Source organism: Chaetura pelagica, unplaced genomic scaffold (assembly GCF_000747805.2).
Source record: "Chaetura pelagica isolate M959 unplaced genomic scaffold, ChaPel_1.0 scaffold26, whole genome shotgun sequence".
Classification (NCBI taxonomy): domain Eukaryota; kingdom Metazoa; phylum Chordata; class Aves; order Apodiformes; family Apodidae; genus Chaetura; species Chaetura pelagica.
The window spans coordinates 193307-213481 of NW_009953793.1; the positions used below are offsets into that span (position 1 = coordinate 193307).

The window sequence follows — 20175 nt, forward strand, 5'->3', positions numbered from 1 at the left end:
GGCTAAGGGTGTGACAGAGAGAGCTTACATTTTAAGTACTCCCATTTTCCAGCCATGAGTGACCAGCCACAGAGGGGTGGATGTCACACCAGATTCTTCCCAGTTCCTGCTGTGTCTTTAGGCACAGAATATCCAAAGGAGGGGTTGGTTGAGGGTGCCCTGGGGCCGTGGAGCAGTTAATCATAGTGAGCTAGTAGCTGGTGGCATCCTCTGAATTCCTCTCTGGGAGTTTAGCTGCCAGATTGGAGCTTGAACGTGCCAATAAGTATTTTGCTGGTGAAGGAAGGAAGTGGCATAGGAAAATAGGGGAAAAGGATTAGAAGAATATTCAAAACCAGAAGGGGTGTGGGGGGGAATAATACCTAACAAATTAAAATTGTTTTTCTTAACATAAATGAGCCCTGTTTGGGTGCATGAAGAGCACACAGATTGCTGTGCTCCTAGAGTGGCTTGCTCTGGATTTACTCTTCCAATCATGTTCTTCCCATTGCTCCTAATGGGAAATCGTGTTTCAAAGTGGTGCTGTTGATGTTGGCATTTGGGTGTGAATTTCCTGTTCTCTCATGGCAGCCTGTTTTCCCCACAGCTCACCTGCCAGGGCACAAGGTTTTTCTTCCCCTGCTGTGTTTTCAGGAGAGCAGGACAGAGAGACTTTGCTCAAGCAAAGCTCAAGCCCCTCTGCTTCTCCATGGCAATATAGGAGCAGCCTTGTAGCCCCAGAGGCAGCAAGGCTTTCTAAGAAGCAGTATCTGTGTCTTCACATTCAGTGCCAAAATACTCCAGGAGGATTTTCATGGCTGCTGCTGTTTTCAGCCCGAGGGTCAGAGGATGGGCTGGTTCTGCAGGGCCTGGGTCTCTCTGGCCAGGAGGGAGCAGGCAGTGGGTGTTTTGCTGCCTCCCTGTGCACAGGACTTATTTTGGAAGCTGACAAGTGTGGGGATGTGAGATGTATGAGGATGTATGAGGGATAGGAAGGAGAGTCCCTGGTGGTTTTGCTTTGTGGTGATGTGCAAGCTGCAGTTCTTGCCCCCAGGATTTTCCATTTAAATAGCTGTTGCCCACAGGGGGAAATACTTAAAATGAGCTTGTAATGTCTAAGTACAGCCAGGATCTTGCCTGTCCAGCCCACGGCCTGAGTTACTGCCCCAGCTTTTCCTTTTCCAGCAGCCTGTGTGATGCATTGCATAGGACTGATTCCTGAGCAACCCGTGGTCACCACCAAGTTGGTCTTCAACATTTTTATGCTTTTCAGCTCTGAGAAGCTATTTGTATTTCCATGAGTCCCAGTCATGAAAATGCCCTTGTGGAAGGCTGAGCAGAATTGGTTGCCTGCCTTATTTCAAGTACTTGGTGAAGGGCCAGGCTGGGGTTGAGGCAGGGAGGTGTCTTCTCAACAGTCTGCTCAGAGTTTCTGGAGGCAGCAGAAGTTATGACAGCAGTAAACCAGAGCTGGTGTGGGCATCCTTGGAGGTCGTGGTGTTCCTGCCCTCGCTTCCCTACGGGCAGTGATGCTGCAGCTCAGCAGGGTGGGATGAGGTGATGTTACACCATGGCCATGGGGCACCTGAGGGGTGGCAGTGGGTATGAGCAGCTGGGTGCCCCCCTGGCTGGGGTGGCCCTTTTCCTAAACAGATGTCATCTGTTTTTCCCTTAACCTCAAAGTAGCTGCACCTTCTGTCTTCTTTAAATTATTAAATCCTTCCCAGTGTTTTCCATGTACTCCCTGCCTGCTGTCATGACATGACCAAACCAGGTGTATCTCACTGCTTTGGCTTCTCAGTTGGCTTCTGCAGCACTATAATGAGAGTGGTTTTATTCTTCCTTCCTTGTCTCCAGTTTGTCACCTTCCACGTAACACAGAATGTGCTCCCAAGTATTTAATCAGGCCCTGGCCCAGGGCAGGGCAGGGTCCCCATCCCTGGAGGGGTTTCCAAGCCCTGGAGATGGTGCTGAGGGACATGGGGCAGGGGTGGCCTGGGCAGGGCTGGGGGAATGGGTGGACTTGAGCATCTTAAAGATCTTATCCAACCAAAACTATTAGATTATTTTTGCATCTCAGAATGGCAGTTTTGGCTCTTGCTGATGTCTCCAGTGCAGAGGCTTCACTGGGAAGTCTCTGGGCTCTCCATGTCCCCAGGGGCTGCACTGACACTTGTGCACCCTCAGGTGTTCCCAGCAGTGGTGGCTGCGGGACCCTCGCTCGAGCTGCGGCAGCTGAGGGTCCTCAGTGCCCAGCAGAGAGCAGACCCTGGAGCCTCTGTCTAAATGTAACTGACATCCTTCAGAGCCCTTTTAATTATTCATTCCCTGCTGCCTTTTTATTCCGTGCCCTGACACTTCCCACCTATGAGCTGCCAACATCCAGCAGGACACAATCCGTGGGGTGAAGCGGCTCCGCAGCGTTTCTCTGGGGCTCCTTCCCTCTCCCTCATTATGCTGCAGATGCTTCACATTCACGTGGCAGTGGGGATGGAATTGCAGCACCGTGGAACATTGCTGACTTAATGTTGCATGATGAAGTGGCTCAGATTTATATTTAATATTTCTTTTCGAGCTGGCGTTGCCGCGCAAGGTTCCAGTGCTTGTGGCTGCTTCTCCTGCTGCTGGCTGGGTTTGTCAGGCTGTGGGAGGTTTAATGCTTTATAATAAGTGCCTCACACATAACAAAATATTGTGGGTTTTTTTTATTTATTTATCTATTTATTTATTTATTTTGCCTGGAAGACTTTAAAACCTGCCTGTCAAACGTGCCTCAAGGTGCTGCTTGATCCGTGATGCCTGTGAGACCACCCTGTGTTCCCACTCTGAGTATGTTTGTGGGGGTTTGTTACCCCTGTGAATGTGTCACTATCAGTGACATTGAGGTAAATCATATTCTGGGGGTGCTGTGACTCGGGAGACCCCGCTCCGAGGGGAGCAGAGGCTCCTGTAGAAGGTTGAGCTTATGCTGTAATTAATTCATCAAGGAAACTTGCTGGAATTAGAGCTCTGTTCTGAGAGAGGCTTCTAATTGAGATCAAATTGCTCATTAGCGTTGAACGGATCAACCTGAGAACATCAGTAAACACAAACAGGGTAATGAGGGACGTGCAGGTAGTGCCAGAGGCAGTTGCTCCTCCTGGGTTCTGAGGTGGCTCTGGTCCAGCTGTGGGAGCAGGATTCTGGGGACATGACTTCCCTGGAGGGCTCTGCTCCGTGCAATGATGCTCATGCTTGTGTTTAGTGCTGTGTCATGTCCATGAAGAGCACGAGTGTGTCACATCTTGTATCGGGCTGGAGCAGAAAAGCAGCAGCAGGACCCATCCCTCTGCTTGCTCTCAGGGACCCTGCAGAGAAGGAGAAATGCACAACATCGTTTTTCATACCTCAGTGCACAGAGAAGTGAGTAATAGAGAAAAAAAAAAAGAGGAAAGAAGGACTATTAATTATTTTGCAAATGGAAAGGAGAAGAAGATGCTCTGCAGTGTCTGGTCCCGTCAGCGCGCGGCTCCTGCCAGGAGGCAGGGGCTTGGGATGTAGCTGGACTTGTCTGAGGGAGTGATTGAAGTTAACAACTTTGCTCCGCGTTTATGTGAATGTCGTTGCTTTTTCAGCTGTGCAGAGGAAGCCTGAGTTTGCAGACACAAGCCCTTTAGGGGGAGAGGGAGAACAAGAGCGGCAGCTCCCAGCGCGTCCTGCGCTCGCTGCCCAGAGCAGCAGCCCCTCTGCTGCCTTGGTGAGGCACAAGGAGGGTGTTATCCCCAGCCCCCCACGCTGCAGGGCCCTGCTTCTGCACCAGGCCCTGGGGCTGCTCAGGGTAAAGGGGGACATGGTAAAAGGAGACCAGCAAAGAGGGGATGTCGTGTGAGGAGCGGCTGGAGGTGCTTGGTGTGTTCAGCCTGGAGAAGGAGACTGAGGGGAGACCTCATCCCAGCCACTGCTTCCGCACTAGGGAAGGATGAGCTGACCTGGTGACCAGCAATAGGACCCGAGGGAATGGTAGGAAGATGTGCAGGGGGAGGGTTAGGATGGATATTTACATGGTGGAGCACTGGAATGGGCTCCCCAGGGGAGCAGTAATGGCTCAGAACCCGGCAAGATTCAAGAAGCAGAGTCAGAGGATCATTTAGAATCACAGAATCATCAAGCTTAAAAAAGACCTTCAAGATCATCAAGTCCAGCCATCTACCCTGAAGTCCCAAACACTAAGCCATCTCCTGAAACACCATGTCTGCCCATTTTTTTAACATATCCAAGGACTGGTTTGAGTTAGAAGGGACCTTAAAGATGAAGTTCCAACCCCCCTGCACGGGCAGGGACACCTCCCACCAGCCCAGGCTGCTCCAAGCCCCATCCAACCTGCCCTTCAACACTGCCAGGGATGGGGCAGCCACAGCTTCTCTGGGCAACCTGGGCCAGGCTCTCACCACCCTCACACTCAAGCATTTCTTCCTTGTGTCTAACTTGTATCTACCATCTTTGAGCTTAGAGCCATTCCCCCTCATTCTCTTGCTGTTTAGCCTGGAAAAGTTCTTTAAGATCATTATTACAAAACTGAGCATGTTAAGCCCAATGTTGTTATTTAGAACTATGGAAACATTGAACAACAGTGTTTTTATTGAGCACTTTTCTTTTATGAGAAGCTGGGATGTGGAGTTTGTGGAGAACAACTGCAAGTGACTGTGTGTTTATAACCACAAAGGCTGTGCATGCAGGACCTGGTGGCCTCTTACTTTCTTCTCCATTTGAGGTATTCCCCACCAAAGGAGGTTGTCACTTCTCTGCTCTCTGATGTATTTTGGTGCTTCATCCTGATGGGAAGTACCTGGGTGGGATTGAGTGCTGGGGGTGTGGGTGCAGCCCAGGGTGCCATGAGGAGGGGGGACCTGGAGATGGATCCTCTGATGCACAGGAGTGTGACAAGCAGCAGCCTTGGTGCTGGAACAGCTGAGGGTGTTCAGAGGTGAGACAGTGGAAGGGAAACCCTGAAGGGAGCACAGCTTCCCCAGTTTCCTGCTTCTGTATTCACTATTACACACTCTAGATGTTGACACAGGTGTTGGCACAAGGGTATGGGGCCCTACTTGGACATGGCAGTAGCATCTGTATAAAATTTACGTCCATCACGTGGGCTAAAAAGCTCTGTTTCTCTAAAGACAAACCTGCAGCACCTTTACATGACCCTCCTGTAGCAAAGAATGATAACTCACACAGTCCTGGCAGTGCTTGTGCCTGCCTGGTGAGCTTCTGAGTGCAGTGGCATCACAAAAGGGAGAAGCTGGGGTGGGAGGCTGAGGGAGGAGAGTTTTTCCAAAGCGTGGTCCGTGGTGGTGGTGTTTTTTCAGAGTATTTGTGGGTGAACTGAGCATTTTTCAGCAGCCTCTCCTCCTCCTCCTCCATCTGTCTTGCCCATCCATCTCTCCCCTCCTCCAGCTCCTCCTTCCCCGTGCAGGTTTCTTGGGCAGCTGTGGGCAAAGTCTTTTCCCAGAACGAAAGCGTTTGGGACCTTTAGGATTGGAAGTGGGGGGGGGGGGGAAATAAAAGGATGCCATGCAACATTCACAAGGAAATGTCCAAAATACTGACTGGCTTTTGAGATGTTCAGAAAGAAAAGTCCTGATTTTCCCCACCATGTCAAAAAGGGCCCAGACCAACAGGCTTCTGAACCAGCCCAGGGGGAGTTAATATCAGTGCAATTAGAATGTAAGGAGAAGGGTTTGTATGTAAAATTAGAAACTCCTCGCAGGCATATGGTTATTTGCACAGTACAGCTCTGAGTTGTGGCTTATTTATTCTCCTGGGGTGCACATAGAAATAACAAGTAGGCTGCATGACATGACATCACACTGCAATATATATAGTGGCTAATTAACCTTCCCTGGCTGCTCCAACAGCCTCGCTCCTGCGCGCCCCGCAGGAAATGATTCTCTGCTGTATTATCTTCTCTGTGCTCGGGGTATAAACTGCCTTGGAAGATGGGGCCATGGGAAGGAAAAGGCATTCCAGAACCCCCAGCCTTATCTGCCACTCCTGCCTTCACGTCAGGAAATGGTGGGCCTGTTATATTTTGGGGTTTGTGTTTTTATTTGAGGACGGGGAGGGGGGTGGATGGTGCTGCAGACGAAGGAACAGCCCTGACGTGTGCACCTGTGGGGCCTGCAGGGATCAGCCCAGTGTCTGGCCAAGGGGAAAGCAAACAGCACAAAATGACTGAATGCCTGAAGGTGCTTTTTCAGAGGTTTGCCCAACGGGGAAGCCAAAGCTCAGCAGAGCTCAGTAGGTTGGGGAGGTAACAGGAGGATGCCCAGCACACAGGGAGGGGACACCTTCAATCTGGGCAGGCTGGTTTTCACATCTCAGATTTGTGGGAACTCCCCGTGTTTGTTGGGTACAAATGATAAGGCTTCTTTCCATCTTCTTTACACGCACCACTGCAGCAGTGAGCCAGTATATTAATTCAATGAGAAGGAACTGGCTGCCAGGAGGTCCTTGTATGTCTTCAGGTCCTTCACCCCAGCACCAGCCAACATCTGCTGCAGCTTCTCCAGGAGGACAGAGAAGCTGCCAGCTCCATGGTAAGGGACAAATCACCTTTCCAGAGCATGGCACCAGGTCTGTGTGCCCTCAGGGTCCCATAAGAAGGGGCTATGGGTGTTTCCTCCAGCTGGGATGGCTGGCACAGGAGAGGACATTGGTCCTGGTTTCACTGGAATAGAGCTAGTTTTCTTCTTAGTAGCTAGAAGAGTGTTGGGTTGTGGATTTAGTATGGGATTCAGTAGGAGATTAATGGTGGTACCTTCAAAGGCTGAAAACCCAAGGTAATGGGCAACCAATTCCCCTGCTCTTTGTGGCCAGGGGCTGCTCAGCTGGGAAGAACAAAACCCAGTTATGTCCCACCAGGTGCCTGGGGCTCAGTGCTTAGGAAAATCAAATCAATTGCATTCCTATTAATTAATGCTAAAGAACGTCTTTTAAAGCTAATGGCATTCCAGCTGTGTTAGCAGCATTCCCAGCTGGTCAGGCAGGGGCTGCACAGCTGGTAGCAAAGGCAAGCAGTGGTGGGCATTGAGGTTTGGGAGAGCTTTTTGCTGAGAAAATACAAGTAGAACATTGTTTTGTGTCCTCTCTCACGCGTGGGAGATGCAGCATCTGACTTGCACCAGGAAGTGAAATGTCCTGGTCAAAGGGGGCACGGCAGGTTTGTTGGAGCTGGTGCCCAGCCTGGGGTGCATTCCCAAAATGCAAATCAAAGTTGGATTAGATGGATGCACTCACACGTGTTCCAGGACCTACCTGCAACACCATCAACAAATAATTGCACAGGGATCAAAAAATCGTGGGGTTTAATGTGTTCTCCTTGCAGAAGTTCTTGATTATTTGGAAACTTCAGAGGCATTTCTGGGCATATAACTTAACATAACTTTCATGGGAACCCAAAACTGCTCTCAGGAAATGGAGCTTAATGAGCACTGTGTGCTTGCAAGGATGTGCTGCACTGTTTCCCACTTGCCTTCATGCAGCTGGGCTTGTTTTCTGCAGGAGCTGCCAGGACTAAGAGCACTATTTAAAACTGTATTTTGGGGGGCACCTGCCTGGGCCTTGGCTTGTGCCAGCAGAGCATCCCAGCCTTTGCATGGATGCTTTTTTTGTGGATTGCTTCTGGGAAACTGGACAAATACTATTGCTCTCGTGGCTGTGCTGTAATTTAAGGGTACTCCTTGACACTGCAGATGGTTGGTGCTGGTGCCTGGGTCCCTGTGGCAACCTGTGAGGCCCCTCTGCTGCCAAGGGCCACCCAGCACTGTGCTGAAGGGCACAACATGTTTTCTAACTCTCTCTGTGGTGTCTCTGTGAACCCATGTGGTGCAGCAAGGTGTGTGGTACCTGTGGGGCTGGTAGCACTGCTAGGGCAGCCAGCCATCACCATAGTGCTAGAGAGGACAGCAAATGGGGTTGTCCCTCTGCCAGGAGAGGCTCGTGGGCTCTGGAGGGGTTTATTGTTCATGTTTAATTTTCTGTTTGAAGCAGCTGCAGGGCAGGAACAGGAGTCACACCAGGACAGCAGCAGGTTGGTTGGGGACAGCTCTGGGCACAAACTGCCTTTAAGTGTTGCAGTTACTCCACCAATAAATATATACGTTAGACCTACAACCCTGAGCAAGGGTCAATTTCTTGCTAAGCACAGCTCTGTTTTGTGTTTCCTCTTTTCCACTGATAATTTTGATTACTGCTGCATGGCCCCTGATTTCCAGCCCAGGAGCTGGCAGCCAGGTTGGTGCTCCTGCTCCCATGCATGGGTGCAGGCAGGGAGCCTGGGAAGGAGCAGCTGGGGCTGCCAGGCTCCCTCCTCTGCCCAAGCCCAGAAATCACTCCGTGGCCACGTCCCATTGCACCAGCAAATGGTGCTTTGCAACCTGAAGGAGAAGAGTTCCCCCCCTCCCCAGGGCAGGCAGCCTCTAACGTCAAATATGTCTTCAGGCAGTTTTTTTAGGCCTGCCAAAGCCCTGAAGATTGCAGTGCTCTATTTTGGTGCTGAGCAGCATATGGCTGGGTGGGTGTCTGGAGAAGCACAGGGCTGCTGGAGGAAGGGCTGGGGTTTGGGTTTCTTGCCTCATGATTGTAATGTTCTCATTCAAGGAGAATATTTTCTTTTCAATGTCTGCTTTTCCCTTCTCTACCTGCCTGATGGGCAGACTTCTCTCAGGCTTCACTCTTGCTGTGTGTTCCTGAGGCATCCTCTGACCACAAACAGTTTTCTTCTGGTTTCACAACACAGTCCTTTCTTCCCCAGTCTCTCCCCCAGCATCCCCAGTGGACAGATCAGCTGTGCTACAATTCAGAACTGCCTTTTCGGCTGCACTTGGGAGCCAAAGCTCCTTTAATTGCAGAACCCAGCTTTTTCATTCCTCCTGAAGAATTGTAGTTGCAATTTGAAGAGAAATGCAGCCCAGAGGCAGCTACCCCAGGCTTTTCATTAAGTGGTCAAGGAGAGGAGGTGGTTCAGGCAGCTTGGAGTTAAGGGAAATTACTTCTGATGCTGCACAAGGGAAGACAGTTATTCTGGTATTAATTAAGAATAACTGAGAGCTTCTTGCTTTTTAAATTAAAGTTTGCTATTGATGGAGCAGGCATGAAATAGTAGGAGTGGTGGTTTTATCCCTGTCCTCTGGTGTGGCTGCAGCCAGTGCTTGCTGCAAAGCTGGGGGGGGACAAAGCCTTTCCTTCTGTTAAGGCAAGTGACCTTCAAGGTGGGCAGGTTCCAGCATCACATCAGGTTGAAATGTGCATTTTATGGCAAGTGCTCATGTTTATTTTTGGAAATAATTTATCCAATGGTAGGACTTAAGTGCAGATGAACGTTAAACACAACCCTTCTACTTTGCTACGATGTGGAGAGCTCAGAGCTGGGAAGAGTTACTGGATTGTTGGAGATATCCCCTTGCCAGTTGTGTGTCTCCATGTGCAGAATTCCAGTGGTTTATGCAGCGTGCAGTGCCCAGGCTGGGGCTGGGGAGGTGTCCCAGGACATCCCAACCTTCCCAGCACTGCCACTGGCCTCTCTGCACTTTGCCACCAGTGGTGAACTTGCTCTGGCTGCTCCAGTATCAGCTCTGAGCATGAGGGCAGTTATCCCAGGGCTGTGTTATCAGTAAAAATTACAGGATATGTGAGGGTGGAGGGGAGCTCTGGAGAGCATTTGCTGCACATTGTCAGGACCTGGAGGGACAGCTCTATTTGATGTCAGAGTCCCACTTCATAGCATCTGGGGGTGAGCATCCTGGAAATATCCCCATCCAGTGGAGATTTACTGCCTCCAGCTCCGGGGTCCTCAGCACAAGAAGGACGTGGAGTGAGTCCAAGGAGGGGCAAGGAAGTGATCCAAGGGCTGCAGCAGCTCTGGAGCCAGGCTGGGAGAGTTGGGGTGTTCAGCCTGGAGAAGAGAAGGCTCCAGGGAGACCTTAGAGCACCTTCCAGTACTTAAAGGAAGATGGGGACAGACTTTTAGCAGGGCATGTCATGATAGGATGAAGGGTAATAGCCTTAAACTGAAAGAGAGGACATTCAGACTAGAGGTAAGGAAGAATTTCTTTGCTGTGAGGGTGGTGAGGCCCTGGCCCAGGTTGCCCAGAGAGGTGGGAGATGCCCCATCTCTGGAAACATTCCAGGTCAGGTTGGATGGGGCTCTGGTCTAGTGGCAGATGTCCCTGCTCACTGCAGGGGGTTGGACTGGATGGCCTTGAAAAGCCCCTTCAACCCAAAGCATCCTGTGAGTCTGAAAAGGGGTGTGTTGCCTCTCCCCTTTGCCATCCCGGGGCATCCCAGCAGAGCAGGGAATGAAAAGCTGCCCCTTGGGTGCTGCAGCAGCTTCTTCAATAACCTCCCGGTAGGAGGGAAATGATGCAAAAAGGGGAAGGTGGCAGATGGCTGTGCAAAAAAAACAACAACCTAGAAATCAGCAGAGAGGCAGGAGCTGAGGGGCTGAGCCCGGAGGAGCTCGGTGCATGGGTGGAGGGAAGGGACCAGGGGCTTTCTGAGCCATGTGGGGGGGGTTTGCTGGTAAGGAAAACACCAGGCCAGAGCCTCAGACAGCATAAACTTCTGTCACTGCTTTCCACGTGTGTGAGGCAGTTTTGTTCAGGTAACTGAGGCTCTGGGCCTGTTTTTTCTCAAAAGAAGAGCAAACATCTGGCAGCCACCTGCGGGCTGAGCACAGCAGGGCAGCCCTGCAGGCTGCTCTTCTTTTTGCCTCCTTGTTTTTTTGGTAACTGGCTGATAGATCAGAGGGCTGGTGGTCCCACCTGGCAGGAGCCTGTTGCATCCCTTTGCATGGGAACTGCATGGATAAATGCAGTGGTGCCTTGCTGGTTTTGTGACATTTTCAAAACCTGTCACAGTTTGTGCTAATGATGGGTGGCTGTGGTCCATCAAGATGAGCTGTCTGCAAGATGTCAGAGAACTACGTGTGTGTGAGTGATTAAAAATTGTCCTGAGAAGAGGATGGGCTGATAAGAAAAATACCTTGGCTGTCACTGCTCTGTTGTAAGTGTCTCCTGGGAGAACAGCACAGTCTGGATATACCAGGAGGTATTTATAGTGTGGGAGCATAAACAACGTCTCTAAATTGAGCAGCAGAGGAGAAGCCTGGGTGTGCTACTCATTGCCATGAGAAATTCACTTTTTTCTATGAGGTTGATGTCTGACTTTTGCATGGATGCCTGCAGAGTGGTCCTGGGTTTGCTCTGCAGCCCTGGTTCCTTTGTGCACACACACTTGAGTTGTTTAATCTCTGACCTCCTCGTGTTGGGGCATTTTCTACATCTCAGTAGTGAGATGGTGATTAAGCATGAAGTTCTAGAAGGACCTGCTGCAGAGAAACCATGCTCTCATGTGAGGGGTTGGCACCTTTTCCCTACCCCTTTGTGTGGCTGAGATTGGATCTTGGGAACAGTTTCTTCATGGAAAGGGCTGTCAGGCCCTGGCCCAGGCTGCCCAGGGCAGGGTCCCCATCCCTGGAGGGGTTTCCAAGCCCTGGAGATGGTGCTGAGGGACATGGGGCAGGGGTGGCCTGGGCAGGGCTGGGGGAACTGTTGGACTCTATGGTCTTAAAGGGCTTTTCCAACCCAAACTATTCTGTGATTCTAACAAAATGGCCAGCGTTTTGTTCCACTCATTACGGAGAGAAAGAGCTCAGATTATTCACAGTTAGCAAAATCTGAACTATTTTCTCCATCTTACAGTGCCCTCACCCCCCCTCTCACCTCTCAAGCTCCACGGAGAGGCTGTGGCTGTGAAGGTGACAGCCCATGTCCTTGCCTGGTCTGGGCAGGATGAGCAGGTTTTGTGCCTCTCCCTAATCCCTCTGCTCAGTCAGTCCCACCACAGGAAACATCCCCCAGCAGCCTTGGGCAGGGCTTGGAATTCTGAGCACCTTTTTATGGTTTTTACCTTCAAGACTACTTATTGTTGGTCTCTTGCATTTCAGGAAATGCCTTTTTTTTTTTTCCCTGTTTGACAAGAGGTTATTTTTTTATTGAAACATTGCCCTAAAAGTAATGAGAAGCAATAAGTGCACAGAGGGTCTCTCCTCAGGTAAAGAAAACCAGGCTGCAAAAGTAGACAGGTGGTGACAGCAGGCAGAAAGTTGGATTCAGTTTAAGGGAACAAACAAACCAAACAAACCTGAAATTCTGATGGGGAAATGTTAATGCTAGATACAGCTGTTCTTCCCAAATAGATGGGGAGTGTTGGAGTTCAGACCCCACACTACCTGTCTGCTTAGAAACCCTTCTGTCATTGTATCATACATTAAAAGATAATGTGGCAATTAGCATGAAATCATAGAATTCCAAACTGGCTTGGCTTGGAAGGGACCTTAAAGATCCTCTAGTCCCACCCCCCTGCATGGGCAGGGACACCTCCCACCAGCCCAGGTTGCTCCAAGCCCCATCCAATTTCCTTCCTCTCCCATTTCCAGGGAGGGGACTTTGAGAGGAGAACACTGGGAGGAGGAACTTGGCAGCATCCTGCCCCACAGTTTGGTTCTGAGCTCCCATCTTGGGTGCCTGTTTTCTGCCTCCTCCCAGAGCCCAGACATCCACTGGGGTTTCAGGGGCTGGGGCCAGATGTTAACATCAGGATACCATGCTCTTTTGTGGCTCAGTGTGATAAAACCAGCTTCTCTCCCTGTGTATTCTCCATACTCCTGAGGAGCAGAGCTTGCTGTGGAGATTATTGAGCTCCTTTTTCTCCACAGCAGTAAATCCCCCCTTAGTCCTGCAAGATGAGCGAGGTACATTTTTATAGCAAGTCTCACATAAAGCTTTCCTCTTGCCTTCACAGGCCTTAGATTGCAGCTGTAAATTAGTTTAATTCTTCATAGTTGATTTAATATTGCTGGCTGGTTAATTTTTAACAGCTATTTTTGCATCTTTACAGATGAACTGTGGGTATAAGGGAGCTGAACACCCCCAGAAATGCACAGTAAAGCATGTGAAGAGGCACAGGCAGCCCTTGGACCTGCTCAGGTCTGGGTGTTTTAATGTGCCCTAACTTCCTAGTAAGAAGAGAATGTGAGGATGTCTGTGCATTTCTGTCAGTAACTGCTGCTGGAGGAGTGATCTTCCCTCCTATCCTGGCACGTGGGATGCCAAGGTGCCCTTTGTGGTGCCCCTGGGACGACGTGTGTTGAGTTGTAATGCCAAAATCATTATCAGTTTCCCCGACTGGTTGAGGTTAACTTGTCCATGTTGAGCAGGACATCTCCTGGTGTCCCTGCAGCCAGCCCTTGGCCAGCCAGTCACAGCTCAGGAACACAGAAGGATTGAAAGGGAAATACTTGGCATTACCTTGGAGAGAGAAAGGAGCTGCATAACCTTCATATGCCAAAATTGCTCTGCAGGCTTTCATGAGGGGGCTGTTAAAAGCTTATTAGTGATCTCTGGGGTGTCAGCTGCCAGCCAGCTCCTGTGATGAACTGGAAGAGGCCCCTATCAGTAGCAGCAACCCTGTGATTTTTTTCCAAGGCAGTACATGATGAGTTCTGCAAATTGCCTGAGTACAGCCAGCTCCATCTGGGCACTTTAGACATTTAGAAATAATTTGAGGGTTATTACAGGGGAAAATTAGTCAAAGTGCTTATTTAAAGATTTTTATTTATTTCTTTATTTTTTTGTCCTGCATCTGCCCCCTGATTAATCTGAGGACAAGTGAGCACTGACAGGGAGTCACAGCAGTGGGATGTGTCTTGGTGTTGCTGTTCACTGGCTGCTTCAGGGGGGACAGTGTCCCAGTGTCTCAAAGTCTAAAGCCAGCTCTAACCCCAGTGGTGGCTGTGGTGAAGCTCAGGCTGATGGGGCCCAGCGTGGGGATGTAGGATGGGTCATCCATGTCCAGCTGTGCCCTGGATCTTGAGCATGGTGTGGAGTGCCTGTCACAGCCCAGAGCCAGCCCTGGGGACATCGTGGCCAACGTACACAGGGCAGGACTTTGGAGATGCTGCATTTCTGGTGGGTTTGGTGGCAAGAGCTGTTGTCCTCTGGGATGTCTTCACCTTCCTGGGGAGCTGGTCTTACCCTGTAGCAAACCCAGAAGCTATCAGGGTCATTAACTGAAGTACCTGGATTTCAGATGCCAGGAATTCTGAGCCCAGCATCACCCCAGCAGCACCAAACCTCCTCAGTGCTGTGTGTTTGTGGGAGCTCCAGTCCCTGCCCGCTGTGTCCCCGTGTTTGCACAACCCTGGGTCTCGTTGGGCTCTCCTGGGGGTGGGATACTGAGACAGGACAAAGAAAAGCTTAAATACCCTGCTGCTTTGTGGAGGGTGGGATAGTTGCATCCACGTTTTCCCAAGAGTTCTACCTCATTAGATAAAACAACTTGTCATTAATAACTTAGGATATCAGAGAGATGCATTTTTCTGCAGAAGATGCTCAGGTAGAGCCAATGCTGAAAGGGGAAGGCATCATTATTTTTTAAAAAACCCAAACCCAACAACAAAAAGCATACTTTGGTATCAAACCTGAGGAGAGAAGTACAGCAGTTTCACCCACACTCATCCTGCAGAGCTGCTCTGCAGGATGTTACTCAAGGAAGTTAATGGAAAATGGTCCTAAATAGGTTAAATAGCTGGGATTTCCCTGTGCTGTGGGCCATGGCTTTGTGTGCTGGACTCTGCAGGGGGATGGCAGATCACTACAGGTGGTTGTAAATGGCTGAATTGAATCAGTAGCAAGATTTCTAATAATGTCAAATGCTAAAGCTCCTCTAACACCATTTCAGCCTCAGAACTTTGCCCTTGCCTTCCTTTAAGCTGTTGTCACTCGTAAAAGCTATTTATTATTCAAAATACTTTGTGAACAGAGTCAGCTCCTGGTTTCTGCAGAAGGAACATAATCCCTGGAGACAGTGGGAGATGATCTGGGTGGTCCCACATAGGCTGGGGTGAGGTTTGTGCAGGGCAGGGCATCCAGACAAAATCCCACTGCAGGGGCTTCTGGATGGAAATCCCTGCCTGTGGACATAGGAAACAACGGTCCTGGTTTTGAAATCATAGAAGGTATTAATTGGACATTTATGCTGGAATATCTGCCTATCAGTGTAGCTCTTTCTCAGGTGGGATGTTGGGATGTGTGTGCAGGCAGAGCTTTGCTGATGTGCCTGGCAATCACAGCCCTGGAGAGCACTTGGAGCTGGGAGGAGCGGTGGGAGTGATGAACAAAATGCATCAAAACCTTTTACTCTGACAAATGGATGGTTTTTTTAATTCCATGCACTGCATACAGCGTGTTTGCTTCCAAACCAGAGTTTAAAATTGATGCTGCTAAATGAATATTAACCGTACAGACAACTTGGTACAGTTTTAACAGGCCCCATTAGCACGATGAAGGCATCTCAGGGGCTGCCTGCCCTGCTGAGGAGCAACTTCTGAGTGGGGGAAAAAGGCAAAAAATTCTGAAAAGCCTTTGTAGGAACAGAAGGAGAGGAGAAGTGACAGCCTAATGTTGGTGGCCTGGTCTGGTACAGCCTGTGGGATGAGCCCGTGGCCACTGCAGTGACCTGGTTGGTGGCCATCAGCAGCCTGGCCCCAAGCTGGCCCACACCTTCTATGTTGTATTTTGTAAAGGTCCAGAAAGAAACGACCTCTGGATGGAAAGAAAAGGTCTCTGTTTATCTTAGCGTGGTTTAGTGGAAAATAGCCCTGAGGTGGTTATCAGGAAGGGCTGTCAGTGAGGGACTGCACCCAGGTCCTCCTGCTAGGGAGAATGTCAGTCTCTTCTCCCAGGGAACAAGTGATAGGACAGGAAGAAAATGTCTCAAATTGTGCCAGAGGAGGTTGAGGTTGGATCTTGGGAATACTTTCTTCCCCAAAGGGCTGTCAGGGCCTGGCCCAGGCTGCCCAGGGCAGGGTCCCCATCCCTGGAGGGGTTTCCAAGCCCTGGAGATGGTGCTGAGGGACATGGGGCAGGGGTGGCCTGGGCAGGGCTGGGGGAATGGGTGGACTTGGTGATCTTAAAGGGCTTTTCCAACCAAAATGATTCCATGATTCCTGTGATTCTACTGATCCAGAGGAGCTGGTGGCAGTCAGGCTGGTGTGTGCTGGCTGCTGGAAGCAGCAGCAGAGGCACTGCTGATAGCAGGGAGCCTGAGGCTTTGCTGAGACAGGGAAGGGGAAGGAAGAGCTGGGAATTGCAGTGGAGCTGGAAGCAAACCTGAGGATTGATTTATTGATCCAGGGCTTATCAGAGCACATTAGCACCTGGGCTGCTTGGTGTGCAAGGCCTTCACTGTGATGAGGAGCTTATTTGTCCCTGCTCTTCATCCTGAGAGACTATTAAATAATTTGCACCCTCGGGTTTGTGAGTGAATAAGAGAAATGGATTGTAAAGAAAAGTTGTGTACCTGCAAGTATTTATCTCTCTGGTGAGCTTACCAGGGGTTACACTGATGGAACAAAATGTTAAGCTGATTATCCTGAGATTCAGTTAATGCAGGTTTCAATGGGAAGTTGGGATAAAATGCCTCCCTTGGAAGCCTGCTGGAAGCAGCAGGTTTGGGGGAAGGCAGGATGAGAGATGGGGAGGCAGAAATAGCCCTGCAGCACAGCAACTTGGGGTGGGGGGGCCTGACCTCATATGGGGTGGGTGCTGTGCCCTGGCATTGCCCTGGTTGGGCAGCATCAGCCATGGGATCTCCTGGGGCTGGGGACGAAGACACAGATGGGAATGGGGTTGGAGATGTGGTTGGGGATGCTGAGGCAGATGTGGATGCAGATGGGATGAGGATGTCCATGCAGATGTGGATGCAGCTGGGGATGCAGATGCTGACAGGTCCTATGGGCTGGTCCCCTCCCTGAGCCCTGGCAGCACTGCTGACTTGTGTTCCCCCACACCCTGCCCGTGGCAATTTGATAGCACAGCTTTTCCAAGGAAGCTGCTTTCTCCTAGCATTGCCACCCCCAAGAAGAAGCCAAACAAGGGATTTCCCCCCAGTAGGGGGCTTGGCTGGGGTGGTGTCCCCTGGGGCCCTTTGGCCATGGAAGGGGGAGATGTCTCTCCCCCCTGGGCTTAGCCTGCAGCACAGAGAGCTCAGCAATTACCAACTTGCCTGTGCGGACAAATTTGCATTTGAAGCAATTTGTTACCTAAAGCCTAGGGCAGCAGAGTTAACCAGCCATCTGCTTCCCAGGCCCCTGGACCCCAGTCCAAGAGCAGCTCCTGCCATTTGCAGGCATCATTAGCAGAGTCCTTGGGCTAACGAGGCCTCTCCGGGGAGGTCAGGGCTGAGGAAGCAGAGGAGAAAGGTCTGGGCACCCCAAGGGAAGGCAGGGCTGGCAAACAGCTGGGGAGGAAGGGATGCAGATGGAAGAACTGCTCACTCTCATTAGCATGGTGTAATAAAAATTTCAGGTTGTTGTTTTGTTTGGGTGTTTTTCTAACCCCATTAGGTGTGTGATGGCTCCCAGTTCCCTTACAGAGCTGAAACACACCGTGGCAGAGAGAAAATAGATCAGGGGGTATAAAATACTGTCCTGCCTGAGGCTGCAGGCAGGGGGTGGGATTGCTTGGCCTCAGGGAATGTTCCTGCAGGGCTGGAAGCTCCAGTGGGCACCACACAGTGTACAAAGCCCCCAGGTTCATGTTTTTCTCCTAAGAGTTAAAGCAGAAAACTGTGCAGCTTGTGTCTGGTGATGTGCTCGGGTGTATTAGCAGTAGGAATCTCTATGCCAAGTGAAAATTCCATTCCATTAGTGGTATCTCAAAGTGCAAGAACATCCCTTGATGTGGCTGGGTGTGTCACCAGGCACGTCCCCATCCCCTGCTCCCCCATCATCGTTTTTCTGGTCCCTTCTGAAGTTTCCTTCCATTTTCTCCTGACTTAGAGGCACTTTTGCCAGCCAAGCAGAGGGTGTGTTTGCAGAGGTGGATTTAGCTTCCTGAAAACCAAATGTCATGTTCCCAGTTTGCTATAGCAGGATAAAATGGCAGGGTATTTCTATTTACAGATTGCTACAGATACCATTACAAAAAAAAAGAGAATAAAAAGAAGCAGCAGCATTTCTTCCAGAAGCCTCCAGCTTTCCATGGTGGTGCCTCTTAGTCATAATTCTTCTTCCCTGCTAATTTTTGGAAGCACAGATCTCAGCTTGGCAGTGCCAGCTCTGTGAGCAGATTGCTGGTGAAGCCCTTAAAGAGGAATAAATGCATGTGATGGTGCATGGCTGCTGCTCAGGGGTGGTTTGGGGTGCACTGACCTGGGCTTGATTCAGGCATATGAGGTGTAAGGTGTAGGGTCTGGTTTTGGTCTCGTTTGTCAGAATGATGTGGAATGTGGAGTAAGTTAAGTAAATGTGAGTTAAGTAAATGTAAGTTAAGTAAATATAAATATAAGGCACTGGAACAGGTTGCCCAGGGAAGCTGTGGCTGCCCCATCCCTGGCAGTGTTGAAGGGCAGGTTGGATGGGGCTTGGAGCAGCCTGGGCTGCTGGGAGGTGTCCCTGCCCATGCAGGGGGTTGGAACCTGATGATCTTTAAGGACCTTCACCATTCCATGACTCAGTGATTCTATGACAAGTTAGTAGTACTTTAAGATCCTGCCAAGTCCAACTTTCCATTACAATTAGCGGCTCTTGCTAATTTAGTACTGGAGTTATCAATTACCCCTGTGTTTGTCTTTGTCAGCAACACCTTCAGGAGTGTCCATAATAGTAGATGTGACTTACAGAAAATTAACTTCCTTCCTTTATTGCCAGCTCCTTTCACCTTGAGGATGACAGTGAAGTAGGTGCTGCATGTAAACCATAAGCACTCAATGCCTTCTCTTTTGTACATTTAAAAGTATAAAATACATCTCAGGGAAATGTACAAAAAAACCAACCCAAGATTTGTGTGTGTCCACAATTGGGAAGACCTGTTCACAAGGGCATGTAATGACAGGACAAGGGATGATGGTTTTAAGATAGAAAAGGGTACATTGAGGTTGAACATTAGAAAAAAGTGCTTTAATATGAGGGTGGTGGATCACTAGAACAGGTTGCCTAGAGAGGTGGTTGGTTCCCCATCCCAGGAGACATTCAAGGTCAGGCTTGATGGGGCTCTGAGCAATCTTACCTAGTGTGAGGTGTCCCTGCTTATTGTAGGGGGGCTGGACTAGATGAGCTTTGGAGGTCCCTTCCAACCCAAGACGTTCTGTGGTTCTGTAATTGTCCATAACTGGTGGAAGTTTTCCTTCCTTGCAGGGATGACATGCCAAGCCAGGACATCCTATACTGAGGACGAGGTGCTCTGGGGTCATCGTTTCTTCCCGGTTATCTCCTTGGAAGAAGGCTTCTTCAAAGTCGATTACTCCCAGTTCCACGCCACGTTTGAGGTCCCCACCCCGCCCTACAGCGTGAAGGAGCAGGAGGAGATGCTGCTCATGTCCTCGCCCTTGATAGCACCCGCTGTGAGCAACAGCAAAGAAAGGAACAACTCGGTGGATGGCCTGGACGGGCTCGACGAGGTGGGCACAAAGCTGCCCTCAAAACTGCAGAAAATAACAGGGAGGGAAGACTTCCCCAAAAAACTCCTCAGGATGAGTTCCACCACCTCCGAGAAGGCCTACAGCATGGGGGATCTGCCCATGAAACTCCAGCGGATCAGCTCGGTCCCCGGGAACTCGGAGGAGAAACTGGTGTCTAAGACCACCAAGATGATGTCGGATCCCATCAGCCAGTCGGTGGCCGACCTGCCCCCCAAGCTGCAGAAGCTGTCGGGCGGCGGCCGCATGGAAGGGCACCTGCCCCCCAAGCTGAGGAAAATGAACTCGGACCGCTTCACATAGCCCGACGGGACGGGCACGGCTCTGCTGCAGGGCTTGGAACTTGCCCGTGAGGCAGGAGGGGCAGGGTCCTGCCCAGCCCTGGGGTGCCCGGGGCCGGGCGGGAGAGCTGGGGGGAGCCGAGGACGGGGCCGCCGGGCGGGCGGGCTGGCCTGTCCCCCCGCCACGCATGCAATAACCATGTGCCGTTCCTTGCATCCCGTTTCATGGCATGACCCCCTCCTCTAGTTATCCTGTGTGTCCTCAAAAACCCGGCACAGGGCGTTCCCTCCCTCCCTCCCTCCCTCTCCCCAACCCCATCTTTCTTAAGACTGAGTAGTAGGTACAACACGCGAGGGGGTGACTTGCAGGGTAAGTGCTGGTTTCATTTGAAAAAACGTT

The 20175-nt window shown here is 50.5% G+C and overlaps 1 protein-coding gene across 1 annotated transcript in view; it reads left to right on the plus strand.

Annotated features, from left to right (window-relative positions):
• KCNJ3 (potassium inwardly-rectifying channel, subfamily J, member 3) overlaps window positions 1-19797 on the plus strand; it is a gene marked incomplete at its 5' end in the record, with an annotated part of 44692 nt that extends 24895 nt beyond the window's left edge. Inside the window, one exon of the mRNA XM_010001072.1 lies at window positions 19214-19797. Within this exon, the coding sequence (XP_009999374.1) occupies window positions 19214-19797 (584 nt within the window). The remainder of the gene's footprint in view (window positions 1-19213) is intronic.
• Between the last annotated feature and the right edge of the window lie 378 nt (window positions 19798-20175).